This window comes from Acomys minous, assembly GCF_964271855.1.
Source record: "Acomys minous genome assembly, chromosome: 1".
Classification (NCBI taxonomy): domain Eukaryota; kingdom Metazoa; phylum Chordata; class Mammalia; order Rodentia; family Muridae; genus Acomys; species Acomys minous.
This window is the reverse complement of record NC_140483.1, coordinates 97,954,899-97,979,945: the sequence shown is the minus strand read 5'-3', so window position 1 is coordinate 97,979,945 and position 25,047 is coordinate 97,954,899. Positions and strand designations below refer to the sequence as shown.

Below are 25,047 nucleotides of genomic sequence, written 5' to 3'. Positions count from 1 at the left end.
GGTGGACTGTGGATTTAAAAATCTCTTAGAAACTTCTTAGTTTAGCACTTCTTGTCAACCTCCTGACATTGTGGCATGTCAGCAAAAGGTAGAATTGGGGAGCACACAGTTCAGCTACAAAAAACAATAAATCTCCTATACTTTTAGGTACATTTACAATCTTGTGCTGGCCTACAGTCACAGCTGTCCTCGCCTGCGTGTGACCTGAAGTCTGTGTTAAACATCTGTAGGATCTGTTTCCTGCTCAGCAAAAAAAAAAAAAAAAAGTCACTGTCAATAATTTTCAAATTCATCCTCTAGGGATTCTTTCTCTCCCCGAGGTCTAGACACTGCCCCTTGGGTTACAATGATGATTAAAAGATCCTGCCAAGACATAGGTGTCACACATGAGGTTATAATGCTAGGTCATAGACATCCAATTCCTTACCATAAGTTACTATATAATATCGTCATCATGTTCCATCCATTTTCTTTAAGTAATTTCATCAATGAAATAACCAACAGAAGTGAAAATGTCCCACCTTCTCTTCCCAATTCTGTTGCCCTTAGACACTTGTCCTCCTGATAGCCATGAGATGCTCACCAGGTCTACCTGGGCAGGTGGATTAGAGGATGAAGGAGAGCACACAGTGGAGAGGAGGAGGGGAGGACTGGGACTATCACAGTCAGATGTGCTATAGCTCCTTTTGGAGGCTGGTACCCAGACTGTGTAGCAGAGAGAGGGGGGGGGAGAGGGAGAGAGGGAGAGAGGGAGAGGGGGAGAGAGGGAGGGAGGGAGGGAGGGAGAGAGAGAGAGAGAGAGAGAGAGAGAGAGAGAGAGAGAGGGAGATCCTGACCACATCTCAGATCTCAGTGTGTGGGAAGAAGGCGAGATAAGAATATGCACTTGGGGATTAATAGAAACCAGCAACAGAGTTCCCTGGAGGGCAAAACTGCTTAACAACTCTCCCGATGAGCTCTATGACTATCCCCAAAGGAATAGTGGTGATGCGGGAGGAGCCCAGGAGAACCTTAACTTATGTGAGAAGACTCACACACACACACACACACACACACACACACACACACACACACACACATTAATTAGAACGCGCCTGCCTCTGCTAATTCCCCGGTTCTCTTTTTCACTGTCTTCCCAGTTTTCCTCTTCTTTCCTGCTGGATTCCAAGTCCTTTTTCCCTTACTCTACCTTGCTTTCACTTTTTCCTAACCTACTGGAATACGCCCTTCTCATCGTCTGTAGCAATGACTGCAGTGTGCATCAGGGTTGCTTATATCGCTCCATCATTGGAAAAGCAAGGCAAAGCAGCCTGCCTTCTGCAGAAGGCTGCAACTATTGCTCAGATTTAGAGGGGCGTGAAAGAGGAACCTCAGAGAAGGACGCATCCTAATGTTGACTCTTCCCTTTCAGCCTACAAGGAAAAAATGAAGGAGCTGTCCATGCTGTCGCTGATCTGCTCCTGCTTCTACCCGGAGCCACGCAACATCAACATCTACACTTACGACGGTGAGTAGCCTGCAGCAGACGCAACTCCAGCTGCGTAGTTTTCAGGAGTGTGAACACACGCGCTTCCCCCTCAGCGCTCCTAACATAATTAGAGGAGCACTCTCTGCATCTCCGTGTTGCTCGGCTGTGCCCAGCCATTAGGTCTTATTGATTGCCTATTGCTCAACAGTCTGAAGTCGGTGTTACTAATAGCACATTAATGTCTCTTAAAAGGAGTGCTGGCTTGTTGTCAGCATCCTCGTCAGCATGTCACCATCCACAGGATGTCCAAAGTTTTTCTTTTCAGATAATGACACACACTAAACTATTACACTGCATCTTAATTTACAAGAGACTGTTGTTGTTTTTTTTACATAGACCACTCAAGGAAGAGAAAACCTACCATCATCAGTATGTACAGCACCCATATTTTGTGGGTAAATGTAACAAAGCTGATGATAACAATCAAATTCCTAAATAAAATTGACTATGACTGAGGTCACAAGCAGAGAGGGATTAAGAAGAAAATAACTTAATACCACCCATGATGGTTCAGACTTATAATTCCAGCACTTGGAAGACTGAAGCAAGGAAGACTGCAAGTTCAAGGTTAAGCTAGAACTTAAGACCATGTTGAAGGAAGCTAAGCAACACTCTACAGTTGACAACAGCTGACTTTATTTTCTGGTTTTGTTTGTTTTGCTTGCGTTTTATTGTAGTTTTGTTCTGCTTTGCTTTTGAAACAGGGTCTGTCTATGTAGTCCTGGCTGCCCTGGAACTCACAGTGTAGAACAGGCTGGCCTCGTGCCTCCCAAGTGCTAGGATTAAAAGTGTCCACCCCCTTGCCAGGCCGCCAGGTGACTTTACTGACGTGCACCATTTTAGGCTTGTTTGCTCCCAATCACGGTGATCAGGTTCATTTGGTAGGATTTTGGAATCTTCTACATTGTGTGTAGCCTCAGGCAAGACGATGCTTAGACTCCTTAAACATCATTTACTGTCTTCTTAGAGATGTTTGTGAGAAGGCATCTCATATCTTAGCTTGGTGCCTAAAAGAGGTACCCAGTAATTAATTGTTCTGTACTTATCCCCTATCAGCACTATTACTACCAACCTCACCTAGTTCAGCCAGTGTAATCAATATAGGGCAGCTGTCTGCCCCAGACCTACCTGTGGCTTACAATTACTCCACCTTCCCACATATATAAAGACCATTAAAAGCACGGTAAAGGGCAGGCTCTTGACCTTAAGTGCCTTAAAGTCTACTTGAGAACTCAGCCATTCTTCTTACAGTGCTGTGCTGATGGCACACACATTAGAAGGGCTGGTTATTTTTCTAGAAGTAGCTAGTTCTATGTGCCAATCCATCTCCAACCAAAACATCCACAAGAATGCGTGCAGCATGCCCACTTCCTGGCAGTTCATTGAGTCAATCCTGTCTGATGTTGCTGACAATAGGACTCCTGCTGCGTTTCTTTTTTGTTTTTTTGTTTTGTTGTTGTTGTTGTTGTTGTTGTTGCTTTTGGTTTGGTTTGGTTTGTTTTTTTCCAGACAGGGTTTCTCTGTGTAGCCTTGGCTGTCCTGGACTCGCTTTGTAGACCAGGCTGGCCTCAAACGCACAGTGATCCACCTCCCTCTGCCTCCCTAGTGCTGGGATTAAAGCCTTGCACCACCATGCACCACCAGGCTGTGTTTCTTAAGAGTCTAAAATCTGAGGAGTTGCTGAGACCCAGTGATGAGTTCGGCATGCCCGCTGCCTTCCTTGACTCGCAGCTCTATAAAACAGTCTTCAAATACAAATGATGAGCAAGGAGGATGCCAAATGGCTGGGACAGGAGGGCTGGGATCACTTCTGCTGCTTTGGGACTGCGAGGGGTGGAAGGAAAGCTGTGTGAGCTGTTTGACACTGGAGACAGCTCCACATTACTCACGCACCACTTCAAACAACTCAGTGGAGACTTTCAGATTCCCAAAGGGGTCACCTGGCCTCATATTTTCTGTCTTGCTAGTAATCAACTGAGCCATGAAGTGATAAAGTGAAGTGTCCTTTCTGGAGGCATGCCACTATGCATTACAGTAAGAGATTTGGCCGTTGAGTGTTTTGGAATCCCCTGGGGGGGAGGGTCTTAGAATCACCCTGGAGGCTAGCAAGAGGTATCTACACTTGAAATATCAGTGATGCATAGCAGTGGCTTCATCGCAAGAAAATTTTGGTTTCAAACAAAGATCAGTGGTATGGATCTCAAAGCAAAGCACTCAGCTAAGACTGAAAACTGAGCAATCAAGTTTTAAAGAAATTGTTACAATTTCCTACATGAGAGCTATGATGTTATAATGTCCTCAAAAACACTATTACTTTTTAATGTTATAGATTATTTTAGATTATAAATGATATCACCAGATTAAAATGTGAAAGTCTGATAATCAGCATATCAATCATACTACATATGATTAAAACTTGAAAGTCTGGTAATCTACTCATGATTAATACCTAAGGCAGTGAGAGCCACGGCAAGCAATTTTCTGGGTTTTGTTTGATTGACAATTAAAGTTGCGTGTGTCCACAGTGTACATGTTTTGAAATATACATTTATGATGGCTAAATCACCTTAGTTAACATATGCATGCCTCATGTGTTATTGTGTATTTCTGGCAAGAAGCTAATCAGAGAAAGTAAATTAAAAATGCTTCGACTGGTGATAAAATGGAGTTTTAGTCTGTCATTTTAAAAAAATGTCATTTGCAAGAATAGATGGAACTGGAGATCATTTTATTAGCAAAATAAATCAAAATCAGAAAGACACATATCTCATCTTTCATATGTTTTCATGTAGATATACATTTAAATAAGTAAATGTAAAATGTATATATGATGTGAAAATAGAAGGACGAACATTTGGGAAGAAGGGGATCAACAGAAGGGAGACAGAAGAAGACAAGAGGGGAAAGTGGGGGTGCGAATATGAATGTGAAAATAACACAATACATTGTTACTATCATCTCTGTAGATCACACTGTGCTGGTTGGGCTTTTTGTTTGTTTGTTCTGGTTTTTTGGTTTTTTTGATGGATGTTTGTTTGTTTTCAGTTTGACACAAACCAGAGTCACTAGGGAAGAGGGAACTTCAGTTAGAGACTGACTCCATCACACTGGCTGGTGGACATGTCTCTGGGGCATCTTCCTGATTGATGTGGTAGGGTCCAGCTAACTGTGGGTGGTGATGCCCTTAGATTGTATAGGAAAGCAAGCTGGATGCACCACGGAAAGGAAGCCCATAAGCAGTGTCCCTCCGTGGTCTCTGCTTCAGTTTCAGCCTTCAGGTTTCAGCTTAAGTCTCTGCTCTGGATCCCCTCAGTGATGGACTATGATGTGGAACCATAAACCAAATAAAACATTTCCTCCCAAGTTACTTCTGGTCATGGTTTTTGTTTGTTTGTTTGTTTTGGTTTGGGTTTGGGTTTGTTTTTGTTTTTGTTTTTTGCCACAGTGACAAACAGCATACTGGGGCACTCACGAATGTATTTTAATTGGCTAACCAAAATGTTGTACCATCTAGCCAACATCTGCCCAATAGCCATCAGCCTTGGCAGCCACATTACACCCTATCTTACGAGGAGGACAGGAAATCTTTGTCTTGCTGTACCTGGCTTTCTCTTACTACAATGCACTTCAGGTTTATCTGTGTTGCTGCAAAAGACACAATGTCCTAAATTTATCAACAACAAAAAAAACATTTATGCTGTTAAAGTATGTACACAGTTGAGAGGTAGAACTTCATACAAGTTGAAAACCATCTAGAGCTGGTGACTTATGCACCACTTGGTTTCCATTTCCTAGAATAAGATGCCACTTGCCATCGCTGGACCCCAAGTCACTAAAGCAGTTGCAAGATTCAACTGCCTGCCTAACGATCTCCAATGTTCCTTCCGTAGATATGGAGGTGAAGCAGATCAATAAACGTGCCTCCGGCCAGGCTTTTGAGCTGATCTTAAAGCCGCCATCTCCCATCTCAGAAGCTCCACGAACCTTAGCTTCTCCAAAGAAGAAAGACCTGTCTCTGGAGGAGATCCAGAAAAAGCTGGAGGCTGCAGAGGAAAGAAGAAAGGTAACTTCCTCCATGGCTGCTGCTGCTGCTGCTGTTGTTGTTGTTGTTGCTGCTGCTGCTGCTGTTGTTGTTTTGTGGAGTTTGTTTTGTTGGTTGCTTTTGATTGTTTCTTTAAAATCCTTGGCTGTCCTGGAACTTGCTCTGCAGACCAGGCTGTCCTCAAAATCACAGATGTTTTTAATGTCTCTCTTTCCTTCTTCCCCTCTGTTCCTTTCCTTTCTTTTACACACATACACACACACAGTGAGAGAGAGAGAGAGAGAGAGAGAGAGAGAGAGAGAGAGAGAGAGAGATTTTCAAGTAGAGATTCCAAAAGACAGTGACATCTAGATGAACCTACAGTGTCTGAACACTTTTGACTTTCTACAATAAGATACTAAGAAAAGTATGAGCATTAAGATTTGAGGGCGGGGCCTGGAGAGATAGCTCAATAGTTAAGAGTGCTTGCCGCTCTTACGGAGGATGCAAGTCCATCAAAGGGACTCATGATGCCTGCAACTCCAGCGGGATCTATTGCCTCTGGCTTTCACAGGAATCAACACTTCCTGGCACATACCATACCCACCGCTACCACACACACACACACACACACGCACACACACACTTAAAAATACATATTTTAAAAGATTTAAGGGCACTAGGATATCCTAGCAAATCTATGCATTAAAGAAATTCTATCCGGATGAATCTGTCCCAACGGGTTGTATTTTCCTATCAAGCCTTCTTTTACATAACTCATCCAGCACTGTATTTTCCACTTGCTTTATCATGACGTATTTTAGACTCATCTGGTCGCTAAGTGTATCTTGTACACACAGCTTTATTATGTGAATGAAACTTTCATTTCAATGCTTTTTTACATTTTTATGTTGTCTACAAAAAAATTGGCCAATATATTAAACACTATAATCTATTAATATTGTTATACATTTAGATTTAAGATGGAGCCAGGCACAGTGGCATATACCTGTAATCTCAGCACTCAGGGAGCTAGAAGCAGGTGGATCTCTGTGAGTTTGAGGCCAACATAGCCTAAAAAGCCAACGTTACACAGGGAAACCCTGTCTCAGGGAAAAAGAAAAAAGATGGAGAAGCTGAGCTACTTACCCAAGCAAATGCATAGGACTTAAGATTTTTATAGCCTCGTGTTCTTTAATGGGCACAGCATAGCACAGGAAGGTGTATGCATGGAGCACACACACACACACACACACACACACACACACACACACACACACATATCTAAAGTTGACACAGAGCCTGGTCCAAAATTAAAAATTAGCAAGCAAAGTTCTTCTTCATAGACTAGTACACTGATGGCATTTCTAGCTACTGTAGTTAAGCCACAGAAAAGGGATGAAGGAGAAAGAACACAGAGGTAATAAAATTTAACTGGGTGTTAATTTATAAAACTTCTAAAACTCACTGAGGCAACTAATTAATGGTTCTGGTAAAACTCCTACATCCTGACAACAATCAACTATTAAAAGTTGTTTAAAGAATTAAGTCAAACTAAATATTAACCATGTAGCTAAAGGACACTGACAAATGGACCCAGCCAGCATTTTGATGTTCAGAAAAAAAAATGTTTTGGAACATTTTTTAAAATGGTGTATCCCCGTAAATTTATTGTGCAACTTGGAAATTTTTCAGTCAAGAAATCACTATGTAATTTTGTCCTAGTCTTAGAGTTTTAATTAGGAAAAAGTACAGCTAATTAAGAGAAAGTACCAACCTAAACAGTCATCCATTGATTTTGTTTTTCTATTGGATTGTGCTGACTTAATTAGCACTCGTGTGAAAAACTGCTAATTCACTTTAAAGATTATTCAGCAATTAAGTGTATATATCTCAGTGACTATCAAGTGAGGACACACAAATAACCCCAATGCAACTGTGCCAGCTAAAACAGAATGTGAGTGCAGGACCAAACAGCCAAGGAGTGACTGCAGAAGCAGGCTAGCTGAATTTACATAATGATGCGTGGTCATCAGGAAACTCTGTTTTTCAGGCCAACATTTCTTCTTGTCTCTAATTGGTTTCACTTCCAGGAGAGTTTACTTGCCCTTGGTAACTTCCTACCAACACAGTGGTTCTAGCAGCAATAGAACTTCTCTTTCTTACAATCAGGTGGCAGCCGCAGTTGTACCAAAGCTGAGGAGATGCAGGGTGTGATGCTCAAGTCTGGGCTGTTGTCCACTCCCTCCCCCACTGCCAACAAAAATGGGTAGACAGGATCCGGGGATGAGGCAAAAGAAAATTAAGATCTCTCACCAGAAAAAGGTGAGAGTGAGTCTCAGAGACTCAAAACCACAAGTATCATTACTGAAACAACCAGGACTTAGCTCACATGCTCTTCGTGTAGTTCTTTTGCCTGATGACACCCTGTGTGGTTGTTTTTAATATAAATAAAAAGTGAAAAGCTATGTGTACATGCCTTTGCATAAACCTAAACTACTGATTGGAAACCCAGTAGCCACTTACACACTTAAATTTTTTAGTATTCAGAAATGTGATAAATTAATTTTATTAGTACTTTAAATTATTCACACTCAAAGCATTGTGTCAAATTTGTGACCAGTAGAGGAATGCTAATAAGTGAGATGTTTCTCTTTCTCATACTGTCTTAAGTGTGGAGTGTGGTTTACCCATGCAGTACATTTCAATCCACTCTGTGCAGCTGTGGCCAGTAGCCACTCAGGTGAACGGCCCACATGCTGATAAACCAAACAACTTCTCTCAGCAATAGGAAAACTTAGCATCTCCTTTTCAAATTGATACCAAATAACTACTCAGATTCAGTGTTTTGAAATACATAATCTCTAGAAATTAGCTTGGCATGGGCATTTAGAAAGCAGAGGCCATCCCATGCTGTGGTTTCCTCGTTGTGTTGTCAGGGCCTATGGCCCCCACACTGTCTTTCTGGCTTCCTGTAGTCTCTGGTCACATAGTGTCTGCCTGTGACTTACCAGGTGCAGCTCTCTTACTCTCTGCTGTATTAACAGTACCCAGACCTCCCTTCCCAGGACTTAGCATGGTTGGTAAGACACAGTTATTTGCGTTCACCTCCATTAAACTTCATGAAGGTAAAGATATGTGGTAAGAGTGCCTGGCTATATCACTTCAAGTTTTACTCTTTTAAGTGAATTAACAATTCTTAAATTAAGGTTCCTATGTAAGCTGCGTAAACCTTGTATTCCACACTCCCATCCCAAAGCAAAATTATAGGCAGTAAGTTTCCAAACGACACGTCCTGAAGTCAAATGCACACAACTGACAGGTGTTTATCAAGGACCCGCTCGTCATCCTAAGCCTGACTCCTGGAACCAAGGAATCCTCATTAACCTTGGGATAGAGGTGAGGACATCCTATTGGGTCTCTAGGTGAGAGAATTATAGGAGATAGGGAAATAGATGGATCCAGAGAGTCCTAGAAACCTACAAGAACGCTATGATGGGCGGATCTGGGCTCAGGGATTCTGCTCGATCTAAGGCACCAACCAAGGACAATACATGCAATCATCATCAAACCCCTACCTAGACCTAGCCAAGGGACAGAACATTCTCCACAGTTAAGTGGAGACTAGGGACTGACTTTCACACGAACTCTGGTGCCCGATATTTGGCCATGTCCCCTTGATGGGGAGTCCCGATGGCACTCAGAGGGAGGATAGCAGACTACCAAGAAGAGACTTGATACCCTAGCATCATATTCAGGGAGAGAAGGTCCCCCTCAGTCACAGTCATAGAGAAGGGGAATGGGGTGAAGGCAGGAGGGAGAGAGGAACAGGAGGATGCATGGGATGGGATAGCAAATGAGATGTAATATGAATGATTTTATTTTTCAATAAAAAATAAAAAATTAAATTAAAAAAATAAAAAGTACATATGTATGTATATTAATTAGCTATTTAATTAATATATTAAAATACATATGATTTATAAGATAAAAAAAGCTTCCTTTCCCTAAGGAACCAGCCATAAACATCGCATAGCATATAGAACAAAATGCAGCATGAGCCATGAAACAAGCCGTGAGTGTGGAGTGTTCTGAGCAGGAAGAGCCGCAAGTGCAAAGGCCCTGGGGCAGGAAGGTTCCGGGTGTGTGAGAAACACCATGAAGGCCTGTGACACTGAAATGCCGAGCACAGGAGACAGAGAAGATGCTGACATCAGAGGCGCTTCTTTAAGGAGCCTGGCTGTGAGTTCATGTGAAAGGAAGGCAGAGAAAGAAAATGTCAGTGCATGATGTGAATCACAGCACAGTTTTAAAGAAAAATCTGTTTTTAGATGGATAAACTAGGAAAAACCTGGTGTTAGATAAATAGGTAAAACCAGACATTGTTATAGACTAAAAAATCAGATACTAAGTATACACAGAGGCAAGCGTAAAGAAAATGGGTTTTTGTTGTTTTTTGTTTGTTTGTTTGTTCATTTGTTTGTTTTGGATTTTTTTAAGACGGGATTTTTCTATGTAATAGCTCTGGCTGTCCTGGACTCACTTTATAGACCAGGCTGGCCTCAAACTCATAGAGATCCCCCTGCCTCTGCCTCACAAGTGCTGGGATTAAAGGCATGTGCCACCAAGCTTGGCTAAGAAAATGTTTTGAAGGCAGTGATCTAGACTAGTGGGCAGGCCAGTAGGGAGGGAGTGCCAGGCCAGACTCCACTATGTAAGCCATAAAGGGATAATAATTTTTTGCATAATATAAATGCTTCTAGATGTTTAAAAACATTTAAAACACTGTTGAAACCGGAGAAACGGGATTCTGCCATAGTCACAGGTCACATTGCCCTGAGCCTATTTCCTTTCCCATACATTACAAATTTGTAAAGATCCTGCCAAGAAATCACATGGCATTTGCATGTGTGTTAAGAATATCTTGCTATTATTATAAAGAAATTCAGTTTTTACTGCTGATAAATACTCCCTAGCTATCTTAAGATAGTAAGCATTTTCTCACCAAATTGACATCATCCTAACTCCAGGTAAGTACAGAGGTAGACATGGGCAGAGGTTTGAAATGTGATTTTTATTAGGACTTTCTAAACACAAACCCACTTATTGGGATGTTTAAGGCCTGTCGCTGAGAAGCAAGGGCCTGGGGCTCTCTGAAGTCAGGGCTGGAAGGCTGCTGAACATTGTCTCCATTGGGGACCAGATGCACTGTGTATTAAATATCCTGGCAGTTCCCCCAAGTCCCTAGGCCTCCTGCGCACACTGTCATTGCACTGACCATCTGCTGATGAGCTTGGATGGTACTTCATAGGCTCCTTCCAGCCAGAACTAATGCTCCATGGCTTAGCTGATAGCAAAGCTTATTCAGAAAAGGAGGGAAATTTTTCTTGCTTTTTCTTCCTTGTTGAAGTACCCCTGGTAATCGGTGCCTGTTTTTTCTTTAATTAAACTCTTCATATTGCAAGTAACCACAATGGGAAATAATGTGAGCACTTTGGCCAGTCAAGCACCATGCCCACTCAAGTCAGCAAGGCTACAGAACTAGGCCTCCGCGCATCCCAAGTGGATGACCAGATTCTTGGCAGCAGAACAAACAGAGCCATAAATCAAGACACTTTTCAAATGCATTGATGGAAACAGACAATGGACAGATCACAGGAAGGCAGAGAGCCCTCCGCTACAGGCCTCGCTGTGTGAGGCTTTGGGTTAGTGAAATCTCATCGACTGTTAGGCCAACATGTCTCAGGGGTTCCAAATGATGCTCTCCAGGACATTAGGTCACATACAAAGGAGGATGGTGACAGTTCAAGAGCCCAACATAGCCTGAGACAACTTGTAATTAGGTCCTAGCCCTGCAATACTCCAATGCTTCACACTGACTTGCCTCCCAATCAGTCTATTTGGACTCATCAGACAAGTTTGTATTCTGTTGAGAAGTGTCACCTGCAGCTGTCATCTTAACTTGGTTAATGACACTTGGGAGGGAGCAGTTTTTATACAGTCACAGTTCGGTATTGAGAAAGCCAGTGTACTTCACAGTCATAAAAAATCTTCCTATTTGTGCTCTTCTTGGCAAGGAAGATCACCCAAAGTCCTTTTCCTGGGTGGGAAACAGGCTTCAGCATGAGCAGGGCTCGTTGGGCAGCCCCACGATTTTCTTTTCGTGTCTCTTTCTGTGCCACTGGCTTTTCAGCATGAAGTGAGTGCTGTGGTCTTTGGTTCACACAATTGCACTCAACTGTTAACTGTTGCATTTTGGCACATGTTTCTGTGCCATTAGCCAGGTCAACAATGCTCTTTCGACACAAAGCCCGGTCCTTACAGAGGCAGTCCCCAGCCTACTAGCAGAAGGGCACCTTGGAACTAAGAGATTTGGTGTTTAATGAATGGTTCTGAGTATCAAGTAATACCCCCCCCCAAATGATGCGTGGGCACACGAGGCTAAAACAACAGGAATGGGTGAACTTCCCATGTAATGGAAACCCAGTGGCATCTGAAGTGTAGCCTTAAATCTCTTCTGTGTGTGTGAAGAAGTGAGCCTTATAGACTAGTTAACTCATCCAATTCCTTTGTGCAGTAATTAAACTTGTAGACTTGGTGATGTAAGAGATCCCACTCAGGCTCTTTACAAAGTGTTCAAGTGTTCCTAATGGACCATGACTCTTCTCCCTGTCTCATTACTGTTTCTCAGTATTGAGTACTGAGCAAATTTCTCAGTGAGATTTGGGTGATTCAGCTCCGTATTTTCCTTAACTTGCTTCTGCATTGCATCAATTGGCCACTATCTTGCCCAGTTCTCCATTTCCGTTCTCAGAGACCTACTTCTAAAACACACCCTCAGCCATGTTCCTGCAAGGCCAAATGCTGACCTTCGAACAATTCATATGTGACAACTTTTACCAGGTTCCATCTCCCTAGCCCTCTCTAAACCCACTCAGACCACCTGCCTTCCTGCTAATCTGCCCGACCACAGCACCGAGCAGGCACACATGTGTGAGCGTGCCCTGAGAACGTCACTCTCGCATGCAGGCAGGAACATGCTTTCACCCTTTCAGACCATGTGTTGCCATATTCAGCCTCTCACTCATTTTAAGCCACGTGTTTGTGTAATTTCCTCAAGTTAATGCTTATTTGCTCACTGACACAAATTCTGGAATCAACGCCAATTTTTTTTCCCTTGGTGAAACAGCTGCAAGATTAATCCATATCCAGGGAGGAATTCGTTTCTCAAGGAATAAAGCCAGGGACGTTATAGGCAGAAAGAGTTTAACAGGCTGGATAAAAGAAGCACTAAGTCTGACTTTCAGCACTTGCAGAATTATGGAGAGCTTGAGAGCCCCTGAGCTCTGTTCTAGTGAAGAATTTACATAAACACTGAGTCCAGGGCTGGGTAGACCACCTGGTGGGTAAAATGCTTATTGCACGTGCCTGATCACTTGTCTTAAGTACATCACTCAGGCGGCAAGGACAGGTGGGTAGGTCCTGAGGCTCACTGGTCAGCTATTCTACAAATTGGCAGGCTCTGGGTTTAGCAAGAGACCACATCTCAAAATAAATAAATAAATAAATAAATAAATAAATAAATAAATAAGAGAAACAGTTGAGGATTACAACCCAACACCAACACCAACATACACCTGCATAGGGGAGTATACTTGTACACATGAGTGCACACACATACAGAGAGAGAGAGAGAGAGAGATATTAATACTTCAAGGTATGGTGGCTCATTCCCTTAATCCTGGAACTTAGAGGTTGGTGCAGAAAGACAGCCATTGTGTCTTGCAAAGGATAGACTGTGGCCTGCCAGCAATAGAATCTCTGGGATTGTTAATCAGAAGTATAAATTCCTAGGCCTCACTAAAGAACCTTGGAAACTGATCTCAGCAGGTAGGTTCTGGAGTCTTTAGGCTGTTATCAGGCCCAGGTGATGGCACGTGCAGAGAACCCTACATCCTGTTGATGCTAAGGAGAGAGAGCAGGCACAAGACACAGCTGACTCCAACATCTGCTGACCCTCCTCAAGGACCACAGGGTTCCAGCAATCCCTCTGGTCCAACTGAAGAGTGACAGCCAGAACCAGGGCTTTCTTCTGTTTTTGGACAAGAGGACATTAAATTTGCATAAAGGTTTTCACGTCTCTACAGAGAATTTATTTTGTGTGTGTGTGTGTGCATGTATGTCTGTGCGCTGTGTGCATGCTGGTGTCTGAGAAGCTGGAAGAAGGCACTGGATTTCCCTAGAACTGGAGCTGAGGACAGCTGCTTGCTGCCTTGTGGATGCTAGGTATTGAAGCTTAGTCCTCTTCAAAAGCAGCAAGCGCCCTTTACCACTGAGCCATATCTCCAACTTAAGAGATTTCATAAGCTGCTCCTGGGGAAAAGGAAGGATAGGCGTGTAATAAAAACAGAAAGTCAACTTGATGGACAAGTTCAGAAGCTCCTATAGGGCCCGCTGTTAGTCAGAAAACAATGGCGTGAAGAAAAGGGCAGAATGAAAAGAAAATCCGGACACTAGGCCCTCCCTATTTCCTTCAGGCTCCCACAGGATGCCGAGGCCCAGTGGCTCATTCCAGCACTTCCTGTTGCATAAATCCTTAGCAACATCTTGTTTTAAAAAAAAAATTATGAAAGAAAAGAAACTCTTCGATGAGAGCTAATGCTGTTTCGAGTCCTGATAACCGCAACCCAGTGTGCTTCCTCCCCAGTCTCAGGAGGCTCAGGTGCTCAAGCAGTTGGCGGAGAAGAGGGAGCACGAGCGAGAAGTCCTCCAGAAGGCTTTGGAGGAGAACAACAACTTCAGCAAGATGGCGGAGGAGAAGCTGATCCTGAAGATGGAACAAATCAAGGAAAACCGTGAGGCTAATCTAGCTGCTATCATTGAACGTCTGCAGGAAAAGGTAAGGGCGGGGCAGGGGAGCAAGGAGGAGCAGAGGGACAAGCCTGCGCAGCACAGCTGCCGGTGCCAGTGGGCTGGGGGACAGGGCTGCTCTTTCACGACACAGCTGGACTCTGAGGCCTGACCCTGTGGTAGAAAGGGCCCCGCTAAACCAGCACTGGCGCGCTCACGGCGGACTCAGGAAGGGTGGTTTTAACATCTGTACAAATACCAAGTTATACATATTTAATACTTAACTGATTTTATTAATGCGCTAATACTAAATGTTGTTATAAAATTAACAAATAATATTTCTTTAAAATAATACATTTTTAATACAAGAACTAAATTCTGTATTTATCATAAGCCCATTCTCTCCATGTAAAAAAATCTACAAAGAAATCTGGGATTTCTACGGGAGTGTAACAGAGGGAATATTATTTCACCATGTTCTGGTATCCTCAGGTCTTTTTCATTAACCCCTTGTATATGTGCAAACACACACACACACACACACACACACACACACACACACACACACTCCATCTCCCAAAAGCTTGCCTTTGAGAAGATGTAGAATGTAGCAATAAGTAGTTTTGATTTGTCCATTTCCAGAAATTGGATTAAGCTTGAAAAATAGGAAGTCTGGAAAAGATGCATCTACACTTCTCACCGTCCCTGCCTGTTCTCACAGCCCTGTTATATCAGGCACCGCAGATGTGAGAGACAGCGTGGTCCCCAAAGCACTGAGAGTTGACGCTCAAACTCAGAACCCTCCTGCCTCAGACTTAGGGCTGAAATTGTAGACACGCACCATTGTACCCAGCCACAGTCTTTAAAAACATGATTTCCCAGAGGTCTCTTTGGGCGGGTGTGCTCTTCGTGAGATTTCGGGAGCTCTGCCTGAGAAAGGCTGCACGGTCCGGCACAGAGGTGAAATCCTGAGGCCCTTGAAGATGTGGGAACACATCCTAGGGACGCAGGCAGAAGCAGGGAGAGCCAACGTTAGAAATGGCTTTACATTTATAAGCCGCATGCCCCGTGCTGTTCAGAGCAGCATCCTGTCTCTCCCAAGGTCTCAAGTCAGACTGTGACTCTCACAGGTCACGTGTGGTGGTACCAAAGCACGTGCTTTTCTGAGAGCCAGGACAGCAAAGTTCCCTTTGTTGTTGTGTCCTCTTTTCCTCGGTTTACTCATCTCTTCTGAGGAGCTCCTTGCTTCCTTCCACCATACACCCTGGAACAACTTTCATAGGCTCTAAAAAAAATTGCCAGGGATGCAATATGCACGCCTCACTCTCTAACTCAGCCTCACCTTGCGGCGTATCCGCACAAGTCTGCATCACTAGCAGTCCAGGAACACCACTGGTTTTGAAATAACGTGCACGCAAGCCTGTAGCGTATCCTTCTTGCTTTTATTTGTAAACTAGTTCGTAAAATCTGCGTACTTTTAACTAGCATTTCTAGAAGTATTACTTTTAAGAAGCAATTCATTTTTCCCTATGTGCTTTGATCTTGACCCATCCCCTGCCCCTCTTTCTCACAGTAGCCGCTTTACATATGTGTAAGCATGCATTTCTACCTGAAATACCCTAAAAACATGCCATCTGTGAGAAGTTTTTAATTCGTGGAATCGGGGTCCAGCATCCCTGGGAAACACCTAGCTGGCTTAGTTACTTTTTTTATCATCATGACCAAACACCGTGACCACAAAAACATATAAAAGAAAGTGTTCAATTTTGGACTCGTGTTCCAGAAGATTCAACGCCATGACTATCATGTTGGGGAACACGGCAGGAGGTGGGCAAACAGGCACTGGAGAAGTAGCTTAAGAACTTATGTCTGTTGGGGCTGGAGAGATGGCTCAGTGGTGAAGAGCACTGCTTGTTCTTCCAAAGGTCCTGAGTTCAAGTCCCAGCAACCACATGGTAGCTCACAACCACCTATAATGAGATCAGGTGTCCTCTTCTGGCATGCAGGGGTACATGCAGTCAAAACATTGTATACATAATAAATAAATAAATATTTTTTTAAAAAAAAGAAAGAAAAAGAACGTATCTGAGGCAGGCATGGTGGCACATGCTTTTATTTATTTATTTTTTATTCTTGTTACATCTCAATGGTTATCCCATCCCTTGTATCCTCCCATTCTTCCCTCCCTCCCATTTTCCCCTTGCTCCCCTCCCCTATGACTGTGACTGAGGGGGATTACCTCCCCCTGTATATGCTCATAGGGTATCAAGTCTCTTCTTGGTAACCTGCTGTCCTTCCTCCAGGGGACATGGTCAAATGTGAGGCACCAGAGTACATGAGAAAGTCATATCCCACTCTCCACTCAACTGTGGAGAATGTTCTGGCCATGCTTTTAATACCAGCACTCAGTGGGGCAGAAACAAGCCGATCTCTAAAGCCATCCTGGTCTACAAAGTGAGTGCAGGCTGTCCAAGGCTACACAGAGAAACACTGTCTCAGAGGACGGGGTGACTTCCATCCTGATCTATGTGCATGAGGCAGAGGGAATGACACAGGGAATGCCATGGGCTCTTGAAAACTCAAAGCTCACCCTCAGTGACACAAAGCCATTGATCATTACCAAAAACTTCCACCAACTGGGAGCCAAGTATTCAAGCACATGATCCAAGGGGGGCCATTCTCACTCAAACCATAATACCAGCCATCCATATTTGCTTTTGAAAGCTGTGCATGGTTCCAGCGTACAGCTAGGTTTGAGGACTAGCCTGTCACCTATTCCCAGATAAATTCCAGCTGACAGGATTCTGTTCTAGCCCACATCATAAAGGGCAGCCCAGGTCATTGCTAGGGCCATGTTTTCTTTCCATGGTTAAATGGATACTTCTCAAAGCATGTAGACTCTGGCCACTAACATGCAATCTCTTATCTCCTCAGTGACATGAAAACACCTCACAGGAGGTACCAAATCCCCTCCTCAGTGCTACATTTTAAATGAAGTGCAGATGTAGAGCAAAAATGGTCATTCTCTATTATGTCTATGCCTGTAAGCACCAAAACTACCTTTTTTCCTAAAATAGGACAAAGTAAATTTGTTATGACCTATATCTAGCCTTTTGGTTAAGTGGAGTGAAAAAAGGTAAGTAAGAGTCGTGCAATGCTGAAAGTGTATTGTGCTTCTCTGAAACTTGACGTTCAGAAAGGTGATTTCTTCAGAAATGACACATTAATGAGTTAATCACTTAGTGGGCATCTCTGGGGGTCTCTCCTGTGCGTTTAGAAACCTGGAAGGGGAAATAATAGAAAAAGGCACGCGCTGGCCAGGGATGGTAGGCCTCACTTGAAATTCCAGCCCTCAGAAGACTGGACTGGCAGCCGTTTGAAGTCAGACTGAGCTACATAATAAGTGAGACCTTGTCTTAAAAGTAAAATAAATAAAATAAAATAGAGAAAAACCTACCACTTATCTGTTATCAGGAGACATCAACCCACACCAATGTTCCCACACTAGGGAAAAGACCCATGCTCACCAAGCAGGAATAATTCTAAGGGATGCTTTCTTTCTGGAAGAAAAGTTTCCTTCCTGGAAAAGGAGCTTCCGGTAGAGTTCACGCAATCAGGCTTGCCCTCGCCAACCAGAAGTGCAGAGCTGACTTGACCTCTACAGGGTTAGCAACTTTGTGTCTAATCATCCACCCCACCTCAAGAAGCTGCCCTGTGGCCATTATGTTCTTGACAACAGCAGTATAATATGATACTGCTTAAAGTGAAAAGACCTTTTTTTCTCAAGAGAACAAGATTCTTTTCCTAAGAGGCAATCTTGATAATGCATAAGTATAGATTTCAATCATTATCAAGTCAGGTTTCTTGCCACCTTGCATTCTTCCCATCGGACGTACATTCATTTTCCTGGTGATTCACGAGTGCCATTGGTGTGACCAGTTCCTACTGAATATGTCAAATGAATAAACAGTGAAAGGAAAAGGGATTATAACCCGCCGGGATTGGTTACTCAGTGTAGGCCAGGCAGTGCTACCAATATTGTTCTTGCCTTCCATGTCTAAAGAGCCTGTTCTTTAGAGAGCCTGGTGCGTTACAAGATTACAAAGCCAGCAGAGCGAAGAGTGAGGTACAAATGCAGGCCTTCCCCAGACCAAACTGTTCTAAGATGAAGTTGTTACTCTTAATTAGTCATTAAATACTACACCATAAACACTCTCAACAAAAGTACTAGAAGTGATAGGCGTGGCTGCCCATGATCCCATGACCACCAGCATTTGTGAGCTCTTCCAACTCACGTCTGATCTTTCTTTTACACTGCAAGGTCATAGGCATTGATTTAAGGCAGGGAACCTGATGGTGTTGGCATCATCTTGCATTTAAATAAACTTAGATAATGGCATTTCATAGAATTATTACCTGAGGTCATCTAATTCCTGTTCTTATTATATTTGATACCTATGAACATTAAGGAGACACTGAGATGTAAAGGAAGTAAAAGAAATGACCTTACATTTCTTGACTCCCAATAAGAAATCTCTAAGTCACATTTTTTCAGAGGATTGGGAGTTTTCCTAAAACCCCCTTTCCTAGATGTCTTCATTTAAAACTGTTGTTTACATCTCAAAATACTACTACACGTCTCTTGAGGAGGAATAGCAAGGAGGAAAATTGAAAAAATTGTTTTGTCAATTTAGATATGCATGGGCCTAGTCACTAGAGATCCAGAATCTCTAAGTGCACCTGACAAATTAAGTAGGAGATCCATAATGAAGTGGATATTAATAAAGAAGCAAATCCGTAGTGACCTCCACAGACAGCATCCTTAGTGACCTCCACAGACAGCGTCCTTAGTGACCTCCACAGACAGCGTCCTTAGTGACCTCCACAGACAGCATCCTTAGTGAACCCCACAGACAGCATCCTTAGTGAACTCCACAGACAGCATCCTTAGTGACCTCCACAGACAGCATCCTTAGTCAACCCCACAGACAGCGTCCTTAGTGAACTCCACAGACAGCGTCCTTAGTGAACTCCACAGACAGCGTCCTTAGTGACCTCCACAGACAGCATCCTTAGTGACCTCCACAGTGTCCTTAGTGACCTCCACAGACAGCATCCTTAGTGAACTCCACAGTGTCCTTAGTGAATTTCACAGACAACATCCTTAGTGAACGCCACAGACAACATCCTTAGTGACCTCTACAGACAGTGTCCTTAGTGACCTCCACAGACAGCATCCTTAGTGAACGCCACAGACAGCATCCTTAGTGACCTCCACAGACAGCGTCCTTAGTGACCTCCACAGACAGCATCCTTAGTGACCTCCACAGACAGCATCCTTAGTGAACCCCACAGACAGCGTCCTTAGTGAACTCCACAGACAGCGTCCTTAGTGAACTCCACAGACAGCGTCCTTAGTGAACTCCACAGACAGCGTCCTTAGTGACCTCCACAGTGTCCTTAGTGACCTCCACAGACAGCATCCTTAGTGACCTCCACAGATAGCGTCCTTAGTGACCTCCACAGACAGCGTCCTTAGTGAACTCCACAGACAGCGTCCTTAGTGACCTCTACAGACATCATCCTTAGTGAACTCCACAGACAGCGTTCCTTAGTGACCTCCACAGATAGTGTCCTTAGTGACCTCCACAGACAGTGTCCTTAGTGACCTCCACAGACAGTGTCCTTAGTGAACTCCACAGACAACATCCTTAGTGAACCCCACAGACAGTGTCCTTAGTGACCTCCACAGACAACATCCTTAGTGACCTCCACAGACAGCGTCCTTAGTGAACTCCACAGACAGTGTCCTTAGTGACCTCCACAGACAGTGTCCTTAGTGAACTCCACAGACAGCGTTCCTTAGTGACCTCCACAGACAGCGTCCTTAGTGACTTCCACAGACAGCATCCTTAGTGACCTCCACAGACAGCATCCTTAGTGACCTCCACAGACAGCATCCTTAGTGACCTCCACAGACAGCATCCTTAGTGACCTCCACAGACAGCATCCTTAGTGAACGCCACAGACAGCATCCTTAGTGAACTCCACAGACAGCATCCTTAGTGAACTCCACAGTGTCCTTAATGACCTCCACAGACAGCATCCTTAGTGACCTCCACAGACAACATCCTTAGTGACCTCCACAGACAGCATCCTTAGTGACTTCCACAGACAGCATCCTTAGTGACTTCCACAGACAGCATCCTTAGTGACCTCCACAGACAGCATCCTTAGTGAACCCCACAGACAGCATCCTTAGTGACCTCCACAGACAGCATCCTTAGTGACCTCCACAGACAGCATCCTTAGTGACCTCCACAGACAGCATCCTTAGTGACCTCCACAGACAGCATCCTTAGTGACCTCCACAGACAGCATCCTTAGTGAACGCCACAGACAGCATCCTTAGTGAACTCCACAGACAGCGTCCTTAGTGACCTCCACAGACAGCGTCCTTAGTGACCTCCACAGACAGCATCCTTAGTGACCTCCACAGACAACATCCTTAGTGACTTCCACAGACAGCATCCTTAGTGACCTCCACAGACAGCATCCTTAGTGACCTCCACAGACAGCATCCTTAGTGACCTCCACAGACAGCATCCTTAGTGACCTCCACAGACAGCATCCTTAGTGACCTCCACAGACAGCATCCTTAGTGACCTCCACAGACAGCATCCTTAGTGACCTCCACAGACAACATCCTTAGTGACCTCCACAGACAGCATCCTTAGTGACCTCCACAGACAGCATCCTTAGTGAATTCCCTAGTCAGAGACTCACAACTACCTTATGAGCTCCCAGCTGGAGTTTTCTGGTCGTTGAGCGGTTTTCCGATCAGGAACACTGACTGGCGACATTATTCCCTGAACAAGCCTGCACTGACTTCTCCAACATTTTCTTTTAACATCACATCAACACATCAGGAGCATGTATTTCATATTGTGGATGTAAATTTCCCAGATAGTAGATCAACCAAAATTTCCAAAAATATTTTCAGAGAAACTCAGAGGATTATCTACATTTCCTTTTAAAGTTATCTCAATCTCAGATTAAATCTTTGATGCCTGTCATCCTTACTAATTTGAGTAAGAAGTGAATTTTAAAGTAGAGTAATAATGCTAATTCTAGTGATCACTCTTGCGAAGTGGTATTTCATACTGGAAGCTCTTTTGTCTTCCAGCACAGGGAACGTCTTGGGTTCTTCCCAGTTTTATAAGAGCCCAGCTTTCACCAATGAGTCCCTAGCTGCATGAAAAAGGGACACTGCTACAGCTTTGCCTCATAATAACTGAACAAAAGAGGAGTCAGCTACATCTGTACCAATTTCCCCCACATTTCCAAACATAACTTGATTTCTCGATATACACTTTTTTCCTTCTCTTTATGGTGCTTCAAGATCTATGAAAGGCTCATTTAAACCAATTAAATTACGTTGCTTTGAAAATCTTTCTCTACAGTCTATTTCCTGCTTCCACCAATTTACAACTTTGGAGGAAGTACAGGGTATGTGGCACTCCTCCCCCCCCCCATCCTAAATCTGAGGGAAGGAAGTATTTTCATGTTCACAAAAACTCATGTTGAATCTAACCACCTGCATGGAAAAGTACTAAGCCTTACTGTGCCTTGGTTTTTTAACTCTGTAAAATAAGTATAACAGAATTTCTACTACAATATTGTGAGCATTAAGGAAGTTAATCTAAGCAAAATTTATATGGATATAGTTGTGGTATACATTAGGCAACAAATACATGCTTGGTGTTATAGTACAAAGAACCCTGTAAGCACAGGTGCCTTGGTGTTAAAAGAGTGAAATAACAAGATTGATTTCATAGATGGTCAAGGTCATTGAGAATGAATCAAAGGAGCTATATGGGAAGAAAAGCAATTTTTAAGTGTTTTAAATAGAAAATAAATAATATTACTAGTAATTTGCATTTCAAATTTTGATTCAACAGCCATTTAGACTTTTATGCAAAAGTATGTGTCTATTGTCATCCAATGTAGAAGCACAAACTGAAAAACAGTAGACCCACATTTTCTCCATCAGTTCTCTTTACAGAATTCACTTCTCAGGACAAGACTAGCATCTTTATTAGTAAAGCTTCCTTATGCAAATAAATACCCACCAACAACATGCAATGTGCCAAGCATGGCACAGGCAAGACCTTTTAGTCAACACAGCCAAGAAGACAAGAGCAGAAAATCTCCCGTTTAGAACTATGTAACTGCCCCATGTTGAATTGGTTTGTGGTCTCATGAAAAGCCTTTAAGCAGATAGGAGGGCCGTGATGGGCCTTAGAGTATCTGCTTACAGTCTTAACCAATAGCCATGCAAGGCTAGGAACCCCAGGCATTTGAAGAAGCATGGAAAGATGATTCTTCTGGACTAGTCAGTCCAGTGTGTGCCAGAGAGCTAGTGCAAGGCTGGAAATGTTGCTGACTGGAGCTCAGAAAGGCCTTCACAAACAGAGTGTCAGGACATAGTACAAACATCTCCTTTCTGGATCTCAGTTTCCCTAAGTGCTCATAGGCAAACATAGACTCCTTAAAATAGTCTGAAAAAAGGGAAAGAACACATTAAGATGATGGGGAAACCACCAATGTTATATGTTTCCACCAGTCTCAGAATTTATATAGAAGTCAATATATTCAAGAATTTTTAAATCATCATTTGACCTTTTGATCATAGTTTAAACAAAGGACAGTGTTATTGTCATTGTTGTTGTTTTTGTTGTCCAGAATTAGGGTACAGTTCTTCAGTAAAAGGCTTACCCATCATTTACAAGACCCTGGGTTCCGGGGTTGACCATTATAAGAGATTGACACAGAAGGAGGAATTGTATAGAATAATAAATCTACTATGTGTCTTTTAATCTCTGCCATGACGTTTCTTGGGCCCACGTTTTCCTTGTAAAGTAAAGAAAATTCCTTTGGGAATTCTTATCTTTAGGTAGACACCCACTGGCTTATGCCTGGCATGCATGCCCTGAGATGGCTAAGGGTGCTCTCCTCATTCTCTGGAGCAGGCCAACTGACCTCCTCTGCCTTTGGTGTTTTCTAGGAGAGGCACGCTGCTGAGGTGCGCAGGAACAAGGAGCTGCAGGTTGAACTGTCTGGCTGAAGCAATGGCGGGTATGGCACGCCCCTCCCATAGTAAATCCCCCTGCCTATATTATAATGGATCATTCGATATCAGTATGGGAAATGTATGACATGGTTTAAAAAGAATTCCTTATTAAAAACAAAACAAAACAAAAAACAGAATCAAAAAATAAAATAAAACCAATGCAGTCTCTTTGCAGAATGTTTTGCTTGATGTTTAAAAAAGTACCTTGGATCTTATTTTGTAAATATTTACATTTTTGTTAAAAAATACAAGTATTGCATTATGCAAGTTATTTCATAATCTTACATGTCCTGTAACAGGCTTTTGACGTTTTGTCTTTCCACTCAAATGAATTTGCTAGGTCTGTTCCTTTTAAAGCTCTCCATGTTGAACTCCGGTCCCTGCCCTTTTCACTCTAACAGAAAAATGAGGTCAGTAGACAGTCTATGGTGCTAGAAACCCACCATTGCCTAATGACCTAGATGACTCCATAATCTCTGAGCTTGACCAAGACCACATCTAGATTCCAGGTCCTGTGTCACCACGGGAGCCTCCACGTTTGTCTGCTCATAACCTGCTTCCTGCCTAGAATCCGCAGAGCCAGGCTAAGGAAATCCACCAACCATTAATAGCACTCTCTCTGCCTCTCGTGGGTGTTATGTGCTTCAGATGTGTGCGGGTTTTGGAAAGAGATGGGTGGGAAGACAGATCTGAGCTCAGTCAGGGTCGAAGCAAAAGGCTGAACCTTCTAAAGGGCTGAGCGCAAACGCCAAGCCAGAGGGTTCAAGCAGCCGAGAGAGCGTTCTTCATGAAGTGGGCTTCCTTCTCTTGTTTCAGTTATCTTGATGGAATGACGTAATTATCGTGTTGGGTGGCTTATTTGTGGGTGCCATGGGTGATGATATTCATTTTAAGCTTTTGCCTGTAGTACAAGCACATGACGCTACTGGATATTTTTTCCACTTGGAGACTGTGAGCTGGTTGTTGCATTAAAGACACAAACAAAATCGCAAACACTGTGGACTTTCACTCAAGCTGGTCTTTTCTCCCCAGTGTAGGGCAATCCTGCCTATACGTAAGACCAAATCGCTCCATCTGTGATGCTTGACGCAGTTAGGGGGTGCTAGGCAGGGTGCTTGTGCCAACTAAAGAATCAGCAGATACCCAGCATAAGGACCTATTGCAGTTCTGAAGTCGTTTCTCCCTCCCCGCCCCAACTCCCACCTCCTGAAGGTTGCTGCCTGCATATTTACTCTTCATTAGTGCTATTTTCCTGTATGTCATTGTGAGCAAGCTGTGATGAATAAAGAATTGGAGTTCTGTGAACTAATAACGGTTCGGTCTGGTCTCTTGGCCCGGTGTTCAGATTGTAGTGCGATGGCTGTCAGATTGGGCTGTCTCACGAGCAAAGAGGCAGTCATGAGTTTGGAGGAAGCCAATGGCCTGCTGGTTGACTTCCTTTGTGAAGCAGCAGGCTACTTCGTCCCCGTCCCAGCAGGCCATTTCTTTACCCCTCCCTTGGACAGGCCAGCACAG

The 25,047-nt window shown here is 43.5% G+C and overlaps 1 protein-coding gene across 1 annotated transcript in view; it reads left to right on the top strand.

Moving 5' to 3' along the window:
- The window catches only part of STMN2 (stathmin 2), a 110,297-nt gene extending 85,453 nt beyond the window's left edge, over window positions 1-24,844 (top strand). The window contains exons 3-6 of the mRNA XM_084774215.1: window positions 1,412-1,507; window positions 5,419-5,591; window positions 14,257-14,448; window positions 23,467-24,844. Of these exons, the coding sequence (XP_084630341.1) occupies window positions 1,412-1,507; window positions 5,419-5,591; window positions 14,257-14,448; window positions 23,467-23,526 (521 nt within the window). The 3' untranslated portion in view covers window positions 23,527-24,844. The remainder of the gene's footprint in view (window positions 1-1,411; window positions 1,508-5,418; window positions 5,592-14,256; window positions 14,449-23,466) is intronic.
- Window positions 24,845-25,047: the final 203 nt, after the last annotated feature.